Below are 22499 nucleotides of genomic sequence, written 5' to 3'. Positions count from 1 at the left end.
CTGATTTTTTCAGCTCCAAATGGCATAAGGTACATTAAATTTTAAACTCTCTAAATTTCAGAGTGTCAAAGGGAAAATGTACTACACTAAATGGAGTAATTATTAAACACGTCCACTCTTAAGATGCATCCATAGCCACATTTTCACACCCAATGATAACTGGTTTCTTCTGCTCCCAAAGTAAAGACCAATGTAAATATTGACGAAATGAGGTATAATATAGGTTTATGTACTTAAATAACCAAGAATAGAAAAACAGTAACAATCCTCTCACACTGGCCAACAGGGGCACTCAGCTTGGATTTGCACCCCGGTGGTGTTTTTATTATAGTGTCAAGTCAATGTAAAGAAGAGGCTCCTACTAGAAATTTTAAAAATTTTTGCTATTTAAAACCTCTGGTATTTATTAAAACCAGAAATGATACAAGAAATACAACACACTGAAAACTTCATCTCAGAAACAGCTAGGCCAAGTCCTTTGGGTAGTAGGGAAATGGAGAAGTATCTCTGTTTTAACTGATCTCAGACAAGCTTATTCAAAGCCAACATCTATCACACAAGACAGATGTTTTAGACTTCATGAAGATTTCTGCCTGTTGGTTTGGTCACATGAAAGAGCATACAGAGCAATCATACTACCTTAGTGAGAAAATCAGAGACTCTTTGCAACTGCATTTATCAGATTTCATAGTTGCTATTCCTTTAGGCTTTGGAAATTAAATATGTATATAATATACGCATATATGATTACTTCCATACATGTATGGTAATAATCAACAAAGTTTGAGCCATATTCAGAAGTGGTGATATATCTATCCATCCCTTTGGCAGGAACTGCAGGATAAGTTATATCACATAATGGAATTTTCCTACGTTTGTGCCTGAAAAGTGCAGACTGATCCTTAAGAAAAGCTACAGGACTCCAACACAAAATCACTTAATTTTTCATGAGTAAATTAAGTGTTCCTGTGAAAATTTTCAGAATAAATGCAATTTTGCATTACTGCACTCCTCAGTTTGCTCATAAGTAAGACAACAACAAAACACATAATGTGGAATTCATATTCCTAGTCCAAAACTTGAGAAGGAATATAGTTAAAGTGAGCATGCTTCTGCAGCAGCCTCTGTCACTATATTCCTTGGCATATATATTCCCTATCACTATACTTCTTGGCATAACGGAGTCCTCAGTACCAGCTTGGTTTTCCAGACTGAAATAAAACACCAAACCACAGAGCTGCTCAACAACTGCTCAGGACGATCTTGGTCATCATATTTTTCACAATTCTTTTTTGCTTCAGAGCTCGCCCTGCTGAGGAGCAGCTGGGTAGTCTGGCCTGAATGTGACCGTTCCCACTGAGAAGTCACACAAAATTAGCAGTCTCCTCATAGTATAACTACACCCCCCCTCCCCTAATATTTATGATTGCCTCCATCATCATCTGTGCTTAATGATACACAACAGTGGTATCCATTATGGGAGATTTTTTCCTGGTCCTTAGAAAGAATTTCAAGCAAACTGCTCTGCCCATGTTATTTTGAAAACATATTAAGGGACAGCACATTAACCAAGCAGACAGCAGCATAACAACAGTACAGGAAAATAAGTCGATGTGGTCCAACACATCCCTTGCTCCCAGTGAAGGGCTCATTTGATCACTGAGCTGTTGCGTAGCCACATTGTGCAATCAAGAGTTAGACCAGACCTTCTGGACACGTGTCTCAGCAATGGTCCTCTCAGCTTCAGCAGCTGTTTGTCAGAGCAAGCTCCTCTTCCAGACTCACGTCTGCCCTTCGCGGCCTCCTTTGGCACACACTCCTCCAAACAATACTTGACTAACTTGTGAGGAGTACAACAACTTGGTCACAGGTGAAAATTAAAGATTAAAGCTATTCTAAAAATCTTACAACGAAACCTATAAATTCATTTTTTAAAAGCATACCAACAACAACGCGTATAAGTGCAACCACAGAGAAATTCTGTCATTTTTGCTAGAAGGCATTTTTATTTTTCAATATATGCTATAAAAACTATGAAAAAAATAAGATAAAGACTTTTAAAAGATACCACATTTCATTGGTGCCATGTCTATCAAACTTATGCTGGCATTACTTAGCCAGCTATATTTGCATGTATTCATGCTGGTCACCGCTGTCTGCACAGAGTTCCTTTAAGGTCTCTAGCAGCAGCAAGGTTAAGGCGGCTGCAGAGGCTTCTCTGTCCCCGGAGATCACAGTTTCATGGAAGGCTGAGTATCACCACAGAAACCAACTACAAAAACAGTCTATGGGCTCCTGCCCCGTTACTCTGGTAAAGCAATTTGTACAACGTGAAAGGAAAGGGCACAAATGCTGAAAACTGATCAAAGTAAACACTGCTGCTAAAGTACCATTTTGTTTTGCTGACTTCAAGGCATCAAATCACAGACTCTGTGTTTTGTTCTAAAAAGATGAAAGTCAAGTGCCAAGGATTTGTAAGGTTGAATTAACTATTCCAGTGTGAAGGCCTTTAGATAAGTTCATAGCACATTTTCCAAAACAGGCATTACGAATTTGTGCTAATAAACCAGGACAAAATATGCTGTGTTGTATTGAATTACACTGCCCAGGCTAGGGCAGCTGTTCTCCAACAGAGAAGAGAAAAAATGAATTTTAACTCTCAGATCATATAAACATATTTTCTGACTTAACAAGTGATGCACTAAAGATGGATTTACGACATCTTAACTCATTACTCAGCTGCAAAGATTCATTTAATTAGAACAAAGAAGGCAAAATTTAGAACAGAAATCTGAAAAATGTATATCACTGCCCTCTATAAGTGTTTTCACTCTTTTTGTTAATATAATATTTATAGGACATAAATTATTCTGGTATTAAAACAGTCAAAGAAACTAATATGAAGAAACTTCTCTTTACAGTTCATTAGTGTATATTATCCAATATAAGAGGTTTAGAATTTCTACTGAAATTCACTTGAAAAATATGTCAATACATTGGCTATAAAAGAATCCAGTCAATGATTAATCCATGAATCCACCTCAAGTGGTGGGATCTAGTACTGCACCACTTTTAAATGTGTTTATCAGTTGTTTTAGAAAGGATCTCCAAGCCATTTTTTTTTCTTCTTAAGATGACAGTAAAGAAAAAGTGTATTCTTTAGGCAGGAACTGTGAATTCAAAATGGAACACTTCTCCTCCCCGCCTCCCTCGTATTTTTCCTATCCTCATTGAGTATTGTGTTACAGATTTGATAACCAGCCAGCTATAGTAGATTGCAATGTCCAGCGTTCAGGAGCCAACAGTTTTTGAGCGAGAGTTTGCTGGTTTTTCCAAGAAATGCAAAATATGTTCACATGGTGTTACTGCTTGAAGGTAATATTTGCACTCTTAAATCAAACAATTGTATAAGCAAGTTCCTATCAGCACGTGAGACCCCACTGCTTCCCTTCTGGGAAGGTTCTCCAACGTAGACTTCCTTACTCATTCAGGGCAAGCACCTATTTTTTTGAAAACTCACCCCAGCAATGAGACAGAAGATCTTCAGAACAAGATCAGAGAAATAAATATCTCCAGGAAAATTACAATGCCATTAAAAACAAGCACCCATACCCACACACAGTCACTTTTTCTCCTGCAGAACTTGAAGCTATGCCATCCTTGAGACACACCATGCTTTCTTCTCTCTGCCAGGCCAGCACTAAAGGATGCTGCTGGGGCAGGAGAGGGCAGGGAGACTGCAATGCACAAGGAATACAGGGGGAGGCAAAATCCTTTTTCTTTCTTTCACTCAGTCCTCAGGGAACAGGTCTGAGCACCTGGTAGCTGTGGTAGCATTTACCAGGTGCGTGGAGGACTTGAAGTTTATTTCCAAGGCTCAGGTAACACTAAATGTTAAACACTAAACACTAAAACACTAACTAATATGAAAAATCAAACTTTTGCTTATTTTCTCTTAAATGTATGGTCGCAAATGGATTGGCATTGCATGGACCTTCTCACCCACGCTCCACAGAGAGAATCAGATCGACTATAAACAGCAGTCATAGCTCAACTGTGAAAATCATGGGAAAGATTCACCACTGGCATAACTCCACTGAAGCTACTGGCATTAAGCCAGAGACTGATGTGGTCCCATACATTACCTTATAAAAAAAGAATACTATTGCACAATCTGCTGACCCTTATGATCTACCAACCGGAGTGGAAAACTGGGCTCCATCGAAAAGAAGGCAAGAGAACAGAAAGGTTAATAAGGACTACCCAACTGTTAGCTACGACCTATTGCCCTCTCTTCATTATGAAGCACTCCCAGAAACCTCTGACCAAAAGGTGTTTGAAATCACACTCACTCCTTTTATTTGATTTTTTTTTCCCTATTTGTCCTGCAACAGGGGCTAAAGGTCAGAGTGCACTGTGCTAGACACAGACAGTTCTCTCCGCAAAGAGTTTACAAATCAAGACATTCAAGTCCTGCACCACATGAGAGTACCAGTATCCACTAATAAACTATTCTGAAGTATGCATGATGTTCCCAGAAGGCAACTTTTACATGAAGATGCATTATTAATGATTCAGAGGAGAAATGGCAGCCCCAAGGCATATGTTCAAGAGGAGAACTAAGCAAAGCTCCCTTCACCCTCAGTGAGGACAGAGCATCACCCCTGCACTCGGCCCCTGTTACATCAGAGCAAAGCAATGTACTCAAATACAGATACTGTCTTTAACAAAGACCTCAGGTTTACCTTCAGAACCAGCTTGAAAACTGACCTGCCCATCCACTGACACAGTAGCTGTATCTGACAGACTGATGAAAGAGAGTGCATTAGAACAAAAGCCGAAGAGGCTGCAGTGTATTCAAATATTATCTGTAGTTCTCCCTCCAGTCTAAAGTCTGGTACCTTTCTAGCCCAAAATATTAAATGACCAAGCTGAGGATCCATGTAACAGGATGGAATGACAGCACATTTAGATCTCCTCATACAGATTCTTAATTCAGCTGCTCCAGACAACAGACTAAAAAAGCAAGTTGTGAGTAAAATGTAGCACTATCAAATATATTGTGTAAGATGAGTACAGTATAGTACAGTGGCATGCTGTACGGCACTAAACATACTGCTCACTACCTGGCAGCAGTGTCATTTGTATCTGGTTCATAACTGATGTTGTACTGCACATAATTTCTCCTCAAAATTCCAAGAGCAGGCAACTGTGCTGGTAAGTTCTTACTAGAAATGCAGTGGCTGAAGTGCCCATTCAGAAAGCACCACAGCTCACACAGCATCAGAAAGTTCTGACACGAGCAGACATTACAAAATTGGGCTTCTTACCATGAAAATGCTGGACCATTTCTGCCCACAGTTCAGTCACATCTGAGTGTATCTTCAGACAAAAATGTAGCCAGTTCATTTCTAGTGTTCCAAAGTTGTTATTTTAAGCTGGAGCTGGCAAATGCGATCATGTTATGCTAGAAACTAATCATTTATGCAAATACCCAGGTAATAAAAAAATTAGGACCAAAGCTATTCCTGATACAAATAACTTGGCAAACAGGCAGGACAGTTATTGAAATCCTATTTGCACTAGAAAGTGGCATTCTTTTCACAGTGCAAGAACAATAAAAGTGAAAATACTTGAGGCTTTGTATCAGGAGAGCTATTTCAGAACCTGTATTAGCATAAGTCATACCTAAACTGAGAGAAGCTACTTCTGTAACAATGATCTTAAAAGTATAACCCAAAGAGTTTACTGAGAAACTTTACATAGAGATCATACACATGTAAACTGACTACTTTAGCTTCATTTACCTAAATAATAGAAAATCCAACTTTCCCTGTGCATAGATATTTCAATCCAGTTTTTATGTGTTCAGAGTCATCTCATGCTTTATATAGTTTGGAGAACCAGAGTTCTCCTGAAAAAATAAGGTTTTTCAAGAACTTCTGGCTGCAGCAAAGCAAGCAGACGGCTTCTGCAGAAGCATCTCTGCTCAGCTCTGCCAACCAAATCTAATCTTCATATGCTATCCCCGCTCTGGGCACATGCAGAGCAAGCACTGCCCATGGCTACCAGCCCCAGGCTTTGTTCAATGGAAAGCCCGTGCCCACTAGTGCAAGGCTGGGACCACTTTGACCATTCCCCCTGTGACCCGAACTAGACACTCAGGCTCCCAAAGATTAAGTGAAACCATTTGTGCCATCTGCCCTTCCACAAAGCAGTCAGGCTTCCCAGCACTTGAGACCCAAAAACACGATGTTTCGCTCAGCTTTACATAAATCAGTAGATGTCAATACTGTTCACATGCCGTATAATGAATCCTAAGGGGAAAGTTCTCCTTTTATACATTTTGTGGGAAAATTTCTTGTTGGCTTTAGATATATTTAAGGGCACAGGATCCATTCCTGTAAGCCACAAGTACGGCATCTCCCCTACTGTCGTTAGGTGGCTTATTCACAAAGCAGTACCACATAAGACTTCAAGTTTTACTTTAACAATTAAGGTAGAATACTCATGTGGAAAGGAAACACTTTCCCAGACAATATTCTATTCTGCAATTGTACATACATTGCAGAACTAAACTTTCCTTTGGGGAATCAGTTGGGCTGCAAATTAAGTTTAATTTTATACTCCTCTTCCCTTTTTCCATCCCTAAACTAGTTGTGGTTTTTCACAGGGCCCAATGCCCTTAAAAAACAAAGGTGGAGGGGGAATCACTACTATGTTGGATGATATAAGAGTACATACTAAAAAGCAGCCTCTGTCCCAAAGAAAACGCTTCTTAAACTGACAGATAAAAGATAGATGACAGAGTTTTGCCAGGACCATTTTCCTTAAATGCATTTGGGATATCATGAGCAAATCTATCCAACTTTTCCAGGTAAACACAAGTTTCTGATGCCTGTATTTTCAGCAAGTTAGATAGATACTAGCCACCCAACCAGAAATTACATAGCTCCATTAACGTACCACTATAGTATTGATACATCTTGCCTCTCAACAGGTCTTATTAGTCACAGCTCAGTACAATACTATCTGTGGGTTCAGAGATCAGCATTAGCACTGTCTCATCTCTACCAGGCTCTGACGGTAGACACAGCAAGTTCATAGGTCATCGCAACTGCAAAACACCATGCAGATATAATGTAGCACGCAGTGTCATAAGAACATCATGGCAAAACTGGAATCTGAATACAGAATTTCCAAATCTCAGGGTAAATCCTGAACAGATGCTTTGCACTGTTTCCAAAGCTGCAGGTGTGGAAGGGGAAGAGGCTGAGACAATGGGGCTTCACATAGCAAGAAAAGATTACAAACAAACATGAAATAGATGATGGGAAGACCGCAGGACAAAGGGTTATGCTATTTGAAATTTGCTCCTCAAAGGTTTTGCAGCCAGACCACACATGAATCCAGATGACTGGAAAACAGAAACATCATTCTACAGGTGTCTTTTAGAGAGGCACAGTCACATAGGGAAGTGTAAAATGTGGAGTTCACATTTTTATTGGACATGTAAAACTAAATTCTTGCTTTCTGAGCCAGGATAAAGAACAGCGTGTGTGCATGAGTCATAAAAAACTGAAAACCTAAGCAGCAGCACCAGATTTAGGAAACAGTTTTGTTTACTTTATTGTCAGCAACCCACCAGCCTGAGTAACAGTTGGTGCAAGTGTGCGTCTGTAATACATACGCTCAGCAAATGGTATTAGAGATTAAATAGAAAGGAAACTGCTTTCAGAAGGTTAAAAGTAACTGTAACCAATACATTGGCTCTCTACTGCCCTGGAGCAGGTCTTCATTCTTCCCAAAATTTTTCTATTTTCAAACTTCAAAATAAAAATAATCAGAACTTTTACTCTTTGTACAAACAAAATGGTATTTTGGGAATATTTCAAAGAATGAGTTTATGACACTGACTACATGGGAAAAAACCACCAAACCTCTAAGGAACAAAATTTTCTATTTAATCAGGCCTACCCATATAAGTGAGACTACTCACATCTGTATACACTTGCAGAATCAAAGCCATGAAAACTGACAAAATCCTGCAGAAGACATTACTGAGGCTGTCATGCAAGTATTTTCTTGCACAATGATGCCATTCCATACACTTCTTATCTGCACTGTCTTGCTGATTCTTGCTTGAAAACAGATTTACTGAAGAAAACACTGACTTGCTTTCCAGCTAACAGTGTAAGAATAGTCTGCTGCTCCTTGCATGAGATATTTTTCCATGTAGCTTCAGGTGCGTTTTCAGTGTCTAATTTATCTCATTGCAAGTATCACGTGAAACTAAATCAGGAGGAAAGAAGGCATGTTCCAATGGTCTATTCTGAAAAGGTAAGTGCCACTGTGCTTTTCGGCAAAACTAAGGTCATACAAAGTCACATTTCACAACAGGCCTCAAAACTTCACTTACGTATTTACACGCACTAGCAGATCGTGTCCACGCAGAAGAAATGAAGACTGTTTCCTTGGGTGATGACAGCAGAGTGAGCCAGACTTCAACCATTCTTCAGGGTTAGAGAATGCCCGTTATCTCCAGAAAGGTGACAGATTTTAGTACTTTTCCCTCACTGATGAGATTTGGGTCATCACCAACTATTACCTCTCATCTAGAGACAATAACTACTGCCAGCATCACGTTTATCACATCTGACATGAGCTCAAATCATGATAAAAATATTTCTCTATTATAAATTGCTATGGTAATAGTTAAAGAGACACTATCAGCTATAAATTACCTATAATTCCATCAAAGTTTTTCAAGCAATTTAAGTTTCAGATGTTTGTACCTCACGGTGGTGCTATTTTTGCATCTTCTCCTTTAAAATAGCAAGTTCTACTACCGTAGAAGTACTCTGCTTATGTTTCACAAGGAAAATAAGATACTCTTCTAGAGAAACACGAACCTGAGTATATGATAAGTGTTAGTAAAAGCATGATCTGCATTAAACAAAAAACCAAAATAATTAAAGCACTTGTTCATCTTGCCATTGCAAGGTTTTACTTTTTCATCTGATACAGGAGCGTAGCTGTCAGGCACAAGCAGCTCCACACAATTTATGCTGGAAATTTTCCCCGATGCTGGGAGGTTGCAGGAGAACAACTTCATTAATTTCAGCTTTTTGTTCAAACAGACACTCCAGAGAACAACACTAACATGACCACTCAGGAGAAGTGTTGCTCCAACATTTCATACACACATACGCACACACGTTAAGAGCCCATAGCTACACTGGAACCTGCCCGTCAAGTTTGTGATATGAATGGACTCCTGGAAACGTCATCACTTCCTTAATTATCTTTTCTTAGGGAAAGTAACTATAGACAAAGCAGTAACTTATAAATACTCCAAGGCATGTCAGACAGAAGCTTTGAGGAGGGAACTGGAAACCAGGAATGTGAATCACAGCTTATGATCAAACTCAAAACACATGCATCTGCCTGAAAGAACGTGTGAGCACATGGGCACAGCGTGCTTACACACACATGAGCAACAGAGAGGGAAGAAGAAGTGTCCGTCCAGTAAAGACCACAGCAGCAGCTGCCCCATTCTCTCTACAGTCCTGCAGCAGCACATCAGTACCTGCGGGCACTCGCAGCAGAGGAAAACAAGAGAGGCCAATTTTCAGCTTCCAACAGGTCATTTTAAATAGCAGTCAGCAGAACTGAAAAATCTGAGCGATCAGAAAAGTCATTCTGACATTTTTTTCTTTGGAACCCTTTAGCCTTCTGTGGTGGGCCCCGGCATGGCTTCAGGCGCCGTTCCACACAGCTCTCTGAAACTGAGAGCAGCTCTCGCTTTCTGTGCACAGCAAACAGTCCCGTTTCTAAAAACCTCGGAAAACACCGAGGGTTTGCACAGCACTTTCCAAGTCATCAGAAGTCACTGCTGCCTCTTTAAGGGTAGACGCACATCAAGCCATGCTCCTGCAGGACAGCAGGCCCTGCACAAACAGCCTCTTCTGGCAGAGACATGACTTCCTCTGGCGGTTCTGGTGGGCAGAACTTGGAACGATTGCCAAATCCAGTGACCAGCAAATCCTGAGCTGGCTGAAAACAACCCAGAAAGACTGCAGTCCAGAGCAAACAAGATGAAAAAGCCACATTAAAAAAGGCTGGATTTTATGCAAGCGCATATGCTTCAAAGTACAGATGAAGAGAAGAGGAGGAAGAGGGTTGTGAGGGCTCTTTAAGAAACGGAGACTGGGGTGGCAAAACATGGCAATGCAGTGTCCATCAATCAAGGCAATTAAGACATCAGTGTCATTTTAATGTACTAGCTGCATGGGAGTTGCAGCTTTCATTAGGCATGGCATCATCTGAGAAAGACATCGAACGATTACAATTTCTGTGGAGCACACTGTCCGTATCTTTAAGGCTTTATCAGGTCTATTGTATGCTTCACTTCTGATTCAGTTCAGTGGTCTGGCAGCCCAAACAGGGCTCTTGGGCAGGGCTTTGGGGATGGGAGTAACAGCAGCCTGGGAAACCACCCTGGTGAGCCAGGGGAGCTACCACAGGCTGTGGGCAAGCTTTGGAAAACACCCAGGGTCAAGAGATGCGTGTGATGAGGAACTACTGCTTTCCAAGCAACAAATACAGGGTGTTCCTGGAGTACGTCTGCCACAGCGTCGCTCACAACTTGACTCCAAGACCTCACTGGCACAGAGCACTGGTGGAAGTAGTAATTCATCTGGGCTTCCCGGTCTCCATCTTCTGATATGGGCCCTTTCCCTCACTCTTACAAGCGGTATGCAAAACGTTGTGAAAGAAGATTGTGATAAAAAGCAGCAGTCAACCTTAAGCCCGACAGAGACATTTGCAGGTGGCCAAACTCATTTTCCACTGCCACTCTGCAGGTCCTGTCCTGGCTGGACTGATAACATTGTCTCTGCATGACTTTGTGAGCCACAGATCAAGGAATAAGCACTAACAGGGTGAAAGTGATCAGGCTCATCTCAATGGGCTCAGCATAACGGGAGAGCTGGCCTGCGTGTATGACGTTGAAGCCAACCAAGTGCTGTGGAAAATTTGAATATTATGCACCCATCCAGACCCAGAGATAGTATTTTAAAGTGTCCACAGCGGCCCATAAAAGCATGCAGTACAAAAGTAAATACTGCTTCTTGGTAACGTTGGGCCAAGAAAGATCTACAGCCCCGCTGAAGCTGGGGAAGCCAGTGTGAGGAAAGCGTGGCATACATGTCGCAGCAAAACTGCAAAGTCAAGTGCAGGAACTTGGGGCAAGAACTTCCTAAATGGCAGGAGTCACTTCCCAAACTACTCTGGAGTCTATCAACTCCCAATACTGAACTGGCTGGCTACATGACTTAGGGTGTCAGGCTCCAAGTGAGAAAGACAATCTTTCCTGAGAGACACTCTCTTGTTGGTTGACCCTTGGAGCTGGATGAGATCAGCCCAGACTTTCACCAAACCTTTCCCACATTGTAGTCCTCTTTTTAGAGTTTACCTTCTCACATTTAGAATGAGATCCTTTGCCACCAAATTATCGGTCCTGTCATCTGAAGTCTCACCTCAGACTTCTCCATCCCCAGAAAGAGCAAGCATCTCCACTACAAACATCTCCAAGCTCAGGGTGCTTCAAAAACTGAAATAAGACTAGTCTGTCTTTTAAGTTTTAGAGCAGCTGGTCAAGCTGACACCAAGCTCAGCACTAAAAAGCCACAAGAGAAAAGAAGCTGACCTTATTTTTACTATATGTGAGATCTTGAAGTCTCAGACAACAGCCTTAGTGGACATTTGATTGGTACCAAATGGAAACTTGTTTTAACAAATGCACTTTTAGAGGAAGGAATAAATAAAATGGAATCAAGCAAACAACTAGGTAACAAGAACCTCACTAACTCCAGCCGTCAAATAACAAACCTTGAATTCCCTTCCTGCCTGCTGTTGGCACAAGACCTCCAGGCCCCCTCTGACCATGGCTCTGGTGCAGGAGGTCAGCATGTTTAAACCACGCTTAGAGAGTGGCCCCTTTATCACAGCTGTATCTCAAGGCTATCCCCAGATCTCTGGATGCCTGAGCATGAAACAAAACATTTTTTCCCTGACATAGCCTTGGGTAAGGCTGTTGTAGTGGTAAACTTTTGAAAACAGCTAAAATGAACACATAGGGAAATACAGTAAATATGTAGAAAAACAGGCAAAATGAACCAGGTTTTCATCACCCTCATTGCCCAGATCTTCATAGTCCTAAACTACAAAGCCATTGTGACATAGAAGAATTATCCTGAATTCAGGATGCACTGCAAAGATCAGGATGTAGAAATACATTATCAGGTGACTTTCAGAGTCTTTTCCTGTCCCATTTTTACAACTTAGAGGATTTTTTCAGAAAGTACTTAAATATTGGCCTTAAATAATTTTGCCCATCATGTTATCGCTTTTAAGTGGGTCAGCTCAGGAACCTGAGATACGTCACTAGTAAGTATCTGGCTATTATAATTAGGCTGCTCCACGGGAACTAACAGGCATTTTAGTATCAGGTTGGATCTCAAAGGAAAATATTTTTTATTATGAAATTGTTGCCAAGTAACACTGATTAAACTGTGGGGGAAAAGTCTGTCAAATTATTACGGTCTCAGTGGCATTACTCAAAATTGTAAAAATAAAGATGAGTCCTTGATTTTCCTGCCTTCATTTCACATAACACATGTTAAACAACTGTATCAGGCATAACATCTTAAAGCTATTGAGGATGAGGATGTCAATGAAAACAATAGTGAATCCATTGCCAGGAGCTCTGGTTCCATGTATTCACATCTATTCAATCCTAAGTAGTCACACGAGATTAATTTTATATGCCCCTGCTCCCTCTTTAGCTATTTCAATTGTGGCTGCATGCCTGAAGCAGTTCAGGGAAATTCAACTGACAGGTATAATAAAAGAATCCTCTACTAATTTAGGACTTGGTAATACACCTATCTAAGGAGTGACTTTCATCTTAAAGTAATTTTTACATTTTTCTAAACACATTTCTCTGGTGCAAATCTCCAGAGTTTCCAAGTGCCACCACAAACAATTCTTTCTCAGAACAAGCACCTTCATGAGAAAGCAACTATCTCCTTTCTAAAAACTGGTAAAGTGAAGCAGAGAAGATGCCCAAAGACGAAGAGGAAGTTATTGCAAGAGTTCAGTAGTTCCTGGCTTTCAGCTGAGACCCAGATCAGCACAGAAATGCACACATTGCACTCACTTCCCCAGGAATATTTGATCAAATAAAACAAACAAAAAAGGCTTGCATTTTTCATGCCAAGTTCAATATAAACACTTGTGGCTATTACATGCACCCGTATTCTATTTCCTATGATAAAGCATGGCCAATATGAATTGTGATAAAAGAAATTTCTAAGAAATACCTGAAAAAGATTGGAACTTTGGGGGTTTTTACTTGAAGAAAGTGTCTTCACGGTCTCAACAAATGAGATGTCACCCCAAGAGGGATTAACAAAGTGAAATACAAACAAATTCCTTGAAGATCACAAATACAATTACAGCATTTCACGATGTGCCCTTATATTTACCAGATTTCAGCCTTAACTTGAAAGCACTAAATTACCAATTTAGTTTTGCAAAGTTTGTTCAGAATACATAATCCCATATATTTCCAGTCCACCTTTTTTTTTTTTTTTTCCCCTGTTTACAGGGAAGAAAAAGCACCCAAACCTCACTAATTATTACAGAAAAGCCTGCATGTGTTACAGGAGGAACACATGCCCCTGCCATGCCCTCCCCCCACATCAGCCACCTCTCCTATGTTTAAATTTGCAAATACTTGTTGTCTGTATATTCTACATGAGTGTCAAAATAAGTTAAATTAACACATACACGTATGTTGCATATTTATGAGAACCAGGATAACTGCACAAAGTATGTTTAATACATGAGCTCTCCAAGGAATTTGCTAGGGGAAGTTTACACTCCTCCCAGCAAGTAAGGAATGTGTAATTTAGCAGCATCTAGCACAGGGCAGGTTAAAAACAAAACAAAACCCGACCTCCTTCCCCAAACCAAGCCTTCAGTTAAAGATTTTCAATCTTGCATTCCATGTCATCAGAACTTCAGTCAACCTCTGAATGAATGCATGATTTATTTTAAACATGCTTTCGAGGCTGCTGAATCTAACTAATGTACTGTCAAACAAAAATACTGGTTTTATTCTGGAGTATACTGGAAATACTGTATGACAAACAAATCTCTACCTTTGCTATCAGCATTTGCAGGCAACAGGAAATACCTCGGCTGGTAAATCAAACTAATGTAATTTGAGGTGATGGGTACATTCTACTTTAAGACAAAAGGCCACTTGGAGTTGGTTTTCACAATAATAGAAAAGATAACATTTGCTCTGCTTTGTTTTCCGAGTCTGATCCTATAAGTAAAATCCTATCTTTCCGAGTTGTTTACACTCTTTTGCTCGACACTGTCGCCAGCAAGCCTTGCTCCAGCTTCCTGTGCATTTGTAGAGCAGCCATCTCCACAGGCTGTGACTGGAAACTGTTTGGGAGACGGGAGAAGGAGGCTAAGGCTACAAATTGTGAAATATATTCTGTGCCCTACACTTCAGAATACCACAGAAGTACACAGAAAAGACAGCTTGGAGCAAACTGCTTTCTTACCATAAGCACGTTAAAGGAGGCATAACCAGCCTCTTTCTGCTAGACAGCAGAAAGTTAGCTAGACAGCAACTATTTTTATTCAAAGCCCAAAACTTAAATCTTCTATAGTTCTGTCAAGATGATTAGACAGTAGTGGCACAGCCTGCAACTTCATGCACGCATGACTCCAGTCTTGTTGTGTGTGCACACACAGTACTGCAGAAGCTGCACTGTTATGCAAGTAGTTGTAGAAGCGTCAAATCAGAGGGAAATTTGGTTTTATGCAAATGTGCGCTTTGCAGTTGATTCATTCCAGTCTCTCGGGAGGTACAAGATCCAGCTTGTAGCCTGCTTCATCCCATCTCTGGGGAACACCCGAGTAACTAAGAAGTTACAAATTCCTGTTATACCACGTCCCCAAAGCAAGGGCACTCTTCTGCCCATTTTCAACAAAAGTTGTGATTACCTTGTGAGATCTACCCCTTATAACAAATTTGTCCATGTCTTGCCAATGGATTCAAAGGTTCCTGGGTGATAACAGAGGCACTGACAAATGCATAGCAGAATCACATAAGGCTGTTTAGTTTTCCCAAGAAAATTGTGTTACACCAAAGGAAAAAAAAAAAAAAGGAGGAGAAGAGGAGGAGAGATTTCAACTACATCTTGGTTTTCATGCCCAGATAACTGATTGTACCAACACTTTTTTCAGGCATACACAGTATACTCATCAGGCTGATAAACCTGTGCCTGGCAAACTTTGAAAGGCTTTAAAAAACAAGATAATCCAAACCAAAACAAATATAAAAATCTCTATTCCTCATTCACAGCCCCACAGGAAAGGAAAGAAAAAAAAAAAAAAAGGTGGAATTTTTGTGTTTTGTGACAGTTGAACTGAAGAAGGCCTGACTTTTTTGATTAAGGGGAGCCAATAAGAAACCTACTGAAAAAAACAGTAAATAATTTTTTCATCATACAGTAGACATTTCAGACAGTGTATATACTGAAAATGAACACAACAGCTGAAATTTCATGGATGCATACAATACACATTGAGCTGAACACACCACAAACCCAACAAAGGCTGCTATTGAAGTCAGTGGAAAGACTTTGATTATGGCCAAGAGTATCTGCCTTTATTTAAATAGCTATCAAAGACTCCACTTAAAAGTTCTTTCAGCACAGACTTAGACCCTCTTTTTCTAAGCTTCCGCCTGCTAGATCATCATCATTGTTCTTTCATTACAAATTCTGCTAATTGTGTACACGCATGTTGCTCTCAGAGGATGCAGTACTAAGGATTTGTGTGTGTAATACTGTAAGAACATGAACTAAGAAGCTCAGCTGTCATGGCATGCAATGTTTTCTTTTCACTTCAGCACTCTGTTTTGATGTGTTTGAGAGTAAACAACAGTACTGCACAACTTAACATCAAAAATTTTCTTCTTGTGCTGTTGCTTTCAGAGCAGCTCAAGTTCTTGCCAGTCCCTGTAAGTGCAACGTACATAAACAAGTAATTGGACTGTACTTCAGTACTACCATAGTCAGCAACACTTGCTTTCTGTACAGCAGCTCCCCCTCAGTGAAACATTAAGGGTGTATTACAGGGGTAAAAGAATCTGAACTTAAATATTTGTTTATAGTGGTCATGGCAGGGATCCAAAGGTATTCATGTTAATTTACAACACATTTAGGTAAACGATCTGCTTTTGAAGACAGTCAGTTCTGTAAAGGCCTCTTGTAGATCTAAATCTGTTTCTTATTTCCTTTGCCCACCCCGCCACCTTTTTAAAGTATACTTTGTGGTTGTGAAAGGTGATGGAGAGTGGCTGGGTATGGAAGTGGTTTACTCATGCGACACGCAAAGCATAGGTGGACAGTATTGACGCAAATTGCGCATGCTGCTTTGTAGTCTTTCTGGTCACAATTCAGTAATAACTTTATTCAGCAAATTAATGTAGAACCACCCCATTTACAGACACACTTGTAGCCAGGGATCTGGACGAAAAGTAATTTCTCCTTTACCTCTCTTTCATGATGGCCAAGACCCTCCTCAGGATTTCTGAGATTGAGGACGTGCACCTCTTGGGGCAGGCCTGTTGTGCCTCGGCTTGCACAGCCGGATAAGACTGTAAAACTCTCCAACAAGGCCTGGACTGGGTGCGAATTGTTAACAGGCGATAAGACGCATTCATTCCTAGGCACAGGACCTGCAGAGGAAGACAGAGATGCACATCATTCGGAGAAAAAAGCAATACACAGATTACACCTGTCAAAATAACGGTCATCCTTTTGGTCACAATACCCACGGGAACACAAGCACAGGCTTCATGTCCATTATCCACAAAATGAAGGCATTTATTTCTGTTGCCTTTTTAAGTTCTCCTGAATGTGCTAACTTGTTGGTTCATTCCTCTCTGAAAGTCTAAATTTAAAGTATGAACTCCAAAATTGAAGGTAGTGTTGTCTTTACCAGGGAGAAAACCAAGGATATAAGAGAAATAAAAGCAGAAAAAAAAAAAACCCCAAAGGAGAAAAAACAAAGCAGTGATAGCGGTAGAAGGAATTGGTTCATCTTAGATGTGAATTATTTGTTTATGTCAAACATTGTTATCTCCAAACATTGAAAAAATGCAATCATGTATATACAAACAATGGAAAGTTAATCTCTAATATAAAGTAATTACATCAGGAAGGATTTGGGCGAGTTGAATTTATTGCTTTTGAAGCAGTGCTGATTTATAGTGAACGTCGTTCAAATACACTGTACAAAACAGCAGGCATCTGTCACATGATAAAATGAAATGTTTGTTTACTGAGTCTATTTTGTGTCTGACAGCAATTATCTACACTGATAACAGATATCTAGTCCAAAACAGAGTGTACGCCCTTTCAAATAATCACCACAGCATGATGTAGTGCCATACTCTTATATAGTACGTGAGACACTGTGATGTGATGTAGCCAGATAGCACAAAAGCCGTAACATACGGAGCAGTTTACATTTAAACTATATCTCAGGAAACTAAAGCAAGACAAATATTTATGAAAAGCAGCCCTGCTTTTCCAAAACGGCTCAAACCCGCCCCTGACCATAACAGATACAGTATGTTTTTGATTCAGAAGGTCACAGGAGAACGTCAATTGACTTAACCCCTAATTTGCACCAAAGTCACTCAGATAAGAATTACACTCACGTGAACCAGTCAGCTCACAGGCTGCAAGGCATAAAAGAGAAATATAAGCAAGAAGCATGATTTTTTTTTTTTTCAGATAACGTACATCTGCAATTGAAGTAAAATGCTTGTTTCGAAAAGAGCCCAAAATGAAAGAAAATCCTCAACTGAACAAATGACAGAGCATCGTCTAGTCTTGTGAAGTCTACATCCAGCTATTGTAGCACTAAAGTTCATTTGACTTTGGTGTATGCATATGTTTAATTATATTAGCACTGACCTACACTTTGCTGGTTAAAAAGACAGTTCATTCAAGATACAGTTAGCAGCTGGCCATGTAGAAGTCAGAAAGCCCATCTTAAAACAGACTTTATCTGGAACAAGCAAAGCCCCTGAGCACAGGGAGGTTTCCGCAGTGCCTGAGGCCACGCGTGCCTTGTCCTGCCACAGGGGCCGCTCCTGAAACCCACCGGTGCATAGCACATACCCCGCCAGCTCCCACAGAACAGGAATATTTGTTAAAGGCAATGCTCAAGGCATAAATTACGCGTGCCTGTGCCTGGGGTACAGAGGATAAACAAACTTTCTGCTCTCTAATTGAGGAGCTTGGTAGCAGCACTGACCACCAGCTTGGAGGATTTGAGGCTCATTTGTTTGGGGTTTTTAAATTCCTTTTTAAGAATATACATAGAAAATGAGACCAGTCCAAGCAATGATAGTTAAAAAAATGTTTAAAAACCTATGAACAAGTTGCCCTCTGTAACGGTTGAAGAAATATTTAGAATTTGTAACGATAACACGACCAGCAGAGAGGCCTCACCTTCCTAACGTACAAGTGCAGATCAGAGAACCTACTAATCAATTAGCCCAGCCACTGACATGCAAATCCTGCAGCAGACCGCATTATACAACCTGCACAAAAAGCATTTCTAAGCTCCACAAGCATTTCTTGGGCTGGGGAACATAAAGCCAAGGAGCGCTTTCATTGAATTGTTTCTTGCAGACCAGATGAAGCTGACATTTGTTAAGATGCTTCTATCGTAACACATACATGAAGAACAAGGTGCAAGACTCAGAGAACAAGACAGATACGGAGTTGCTGACAAAAACGTGTGCTTTCCTTAGCAACGGTTCAGGAGAAAGAGCTAACACCTCCCTCTCAACAGATGGGTTCCCTTGTGAACACCCATTTCCATGCACTACATCTACCAATCCTCCTCTCCAGCCTTCATCTGGTCTTTATAGCGTATAAATCTGCCACATTAGAGAAGACACCTGGACCCTCCCTTCACTTCTACAAGGGCTCATCCACATGAAGCAGATAGTGACAGGTACGTTCAGGCTGTCCGTAACTGCCTCCCTCGCTGCCACCTCAAGTGCAAATGAATCACAGATCACAGAATTGTCAGAGTTGGAAGGGACCTCTAGACATCATCTAGTCCAACTCCCCTGCTAAAGCAGGATTGCCTAGAGCACATTACTCAGGACTGCATCAAGGCGGGTCTTGAAAATCTCCAGAGAAGGGGACTCCACGACCTCCATGGGCAGCCTGTTCCAGCGCTCTGTCACCCTAACTGTAAAGAAGTTTCTCCTGAAGAAAGCCTTTCTCTCGGGGCCCTCTGTTCTGCTCAACGTGCAGGATGGCAATACTCCCAGAGGGAGCAGAAGTTCACATCCTGGATAACCATGGGCAGCTGAGCTTATCTGCACAGGGAAGGGCAGGCGGAGGCATGCCCGCTCTGCCTGCGTGCCGTCCCGGCTGGACAGGGGCCAGATCTCCTGCCGAAACCCCATCACCCTGCTGGCAGCAAGCCCACGTAGCTGCACTAGTCCCAAGGAGGGCTTCTTAGGCAGGGCTTGCTGGCATGGGGCTGCTCTTACACCAGTACAGCTGCGTGGTGTCCAGACGCCAGCCTGGGGCACGCCACTCTGTCAGCTCTGTTCTGGAGGAAGGGATGCACAGAGTTGCTCTGAGCCGCTCAACAGAAGAAACCAAGGGTTTGGGGGAATTCAGACCAGCCTCATGAGTGACTGAGATGCAGCCCTTGAAATCTGAATCGATGATCAGGGTATCTACTGCAGGCTGGCTCCACTGCATTCAGACCACATATGCTGTAAAAGACTGCCCATATAAAGAAACGATGGTGGAGTAAATAACAGAGGTGAGGTAAATGCAGGTAAAAAGTTGCATTTTTGCCGAGTTTCACATAGGTACCTGTGAAGCTATGTCCCAGGCCCATACTACCCTTCCTAGGAACTCAAGACTATCATGAACATTATTTCTCTAAAATGTGCTGGCAGTACCAGACAGCAATCTTTGTGCACTGAAATTCACATATCTGCCCAACCACTAAAGTGGGTGTAGTGCCATGCCCAGCGTACGCCTGCATGCCTGGAACTACTGCCCAGCGAGAGGAAAACTTACTTCTAGATCACAAAGTCCACTGATGCTCAGCCTGTACATGGCACAAGACAGTCCCTTCTGCCACCTTCTCTCCATTGATGCTGTATTTTAGCCTACTCTTACACAGCACGCACCCCAGCGCCACCTGAGCTATTCACTAAATATTCATTAACAACATTTCTTCCTACCGCACCTGCAGATATGTCCCAGTCGAAGACAGGCAGGTGCCACTCTGAGGCACTGTCACTCCGGTGAGAGCAGCGAGAGCAGTCCTCGTTCTCTTTCCAAATTAGCGGCTCTCACCCTTTTTGGCTCCCTCACAGACCCTGCCTGCTTATCTTCCTTCTGCCACCTTCCTCTGACTAGAAAGCTAGTTACTTCCCTAAATCCTACAAACTGCATAGTTACCACTCTGAAAAAAAACACACAGAAAGCCCTTTCTGTGACACTACTAATCTGATAGTTTATCACCTCTGGACCGCCTGCTCGTATTTGAAAGCCAACATGAAACCGCAGCCTCATCCTGCCTGGGCTTTACTGTTCTGCTGCTCTGCCCTGCACAAACGCCCGGACCAGGCTCACCAGCTTCCCGCTCCAGCCCCAACCCCGCTCCTGCTGACCTCCCCTGCGTCAGCAATGCCAACATCCTGCCAAAATTCACCATCATCATTGCTTAAGAGCCAGTTCATCCAATTAACATGCCAAGATTGCCTCATCAGCTCCAAACATGTACAGATACTCTCTTGCATCTCATCCCCATCAAATGGCACTTAAAGAGTGAAAAGTATCTTCCAGTTCATAAATCCTAGGGCTGGTCCAAGCCTTTAGTCCCTTCTCTGCTGAGAAGGTCGCTGTGCAAGCACGGCCATCGCTGGGCTTTTGTTTAACTTTGGCCCGTGAGTCCATTTAACCTTGTTAGCAAATCCTGGATCTTACCACATCAAAATTTAGTTGCTTAATGCCTGCAAAGCCTTCTCAAGATGGAAAGCAGGTTAGACAGTTTCATAAGGACCGCTTATTATGTACGTGTTTTACAATGGAGAATTATTAGTGAACTTAGAATTCTAGAGAATCGTTTAGTATTGAATTATTTTCCACTTCCAATTAATAAGAATATTTTAAAGGAAATCTTAATGCAGACCCAACCTTGTTTGATACTAACATCTGGAACATATTCAATACAATTTCAACATTCCTGTTTCCCATATCATCCATGCTACTAATGAGTAACATGTGTTCTGCTGTAAGAAAGTAGCAGAAATGGGAGTACGACACTAAAGGGGTTCATACAACAACCCAAGACCAACTCATAATTGTGATGGATTTTATTCAAATAGTAAAGGCTAATATACTTTCTGTTGTATTTCCATGGAGATTTCTACAGTGTTGTCAGCTGAAAAGTGTGACCAGCTCCTGTAAATTGAGTGAATCTGTGCTGGGGGCTCCACGGCACATTAGCATGGTTCCTGTACGCCACGGCAGAGGATACAAGCCACACCAATGGGACATAACACTCCTTAGAAGAAGGACAGATTTATTCTAATTGATTTTTGAATGAGGGAACGACACAAATCTAGTCATTATACATAAAGACAAAAATTCAAAATCCAGACTTGAGGAACACGAGGGATCTCTGTGCTGTCAGGTACAAAGTAATATAAATTACTGCAGATCCTGCTAGAATTCATTACTTTGTACACTGAAAAGCAAGTCTTAGAGGAGGCTGACTATCCAAGCAGAGATTTCATTATGCCCAAATGACAGACTTTCACAAAAGTTCCTTTGAAGAAGGTTAATTTAAGGGCATTTTTTTTCATCAGCTAGTGACAATGATGGCCGGAACAAGGAGGAAGAAAAGAGACAGGATCCTGAAACGTACTTTTGAATAACAACTGGGTTCTATAAAAATAAGGAGAGGAGGCCATTTTCTCTTGAACTGAAAAGCTTAAGATTCACTGCAGAGCACTTGAGCAGACTTAGTAATACCTTGCTCCTATAACCTTCACCACTCACTTCTACAGATACAAGTGCATGGGTCAAGGGCCACTGCTCCACGTGGAGTTATTGTTACCACCCACACAACCTTCTTATAAAGGGTTTCTCACCGAGGGAAGCATTTATACCAAAAAATTGTTCTCATGGATTGAGTAAAATAAGAATCTACAGATGCCTGTCACTCAAAGAGAAAACACAAATTGTTACTACCTATTTAGTACGGGTGGCTCTGTAACAACAACTAAGTTCCTTCCTGTGCACCCCTTCACAGAAGACCACCTGGGAAGCCAGATTCCTGGTGTA

General features: G+C 41.4%; 1 protein-coding gene across 1 annotated transcript in view; it reads right to left on the bottom strand.

The window, feature by feature from the left end:
• Window positions 1-22499, bottom strand: part of TGFBR3 (transforming growth factor beta receptor 3) — a 126281-nt gene that overhangs the window by 57453 nt on the left and 46329 nt on the right. The window contains exon 3 of the mRNA XM_074151792.1: window positions 16647-16831. Coding sequence (XP_074007893.1) covers window positions 16647-16831 — 185 coding nt within the window. The remainder of the gene's footprint in view (window positions 1-16646; window positions 16832-22499) is intronic.

Source organism: Numenius arquata, chromosome 8 (genome assembly GCF_964106895.1).
Source record: "Numenius arquata chromosome 8, bNumArq3.hap1.1, whole genome shotgun sequence".
Lineage (NCBI taxonomy): Eukaryota > Metazoa > Chordata > Aves > Charadriiformes > Scolopacidae > Numenius > Numenius arquata.
Note: the sequence above shows the minus strand (reverse complement) of the source record. Positions and strands in the feature narration are given on the sequence as shown.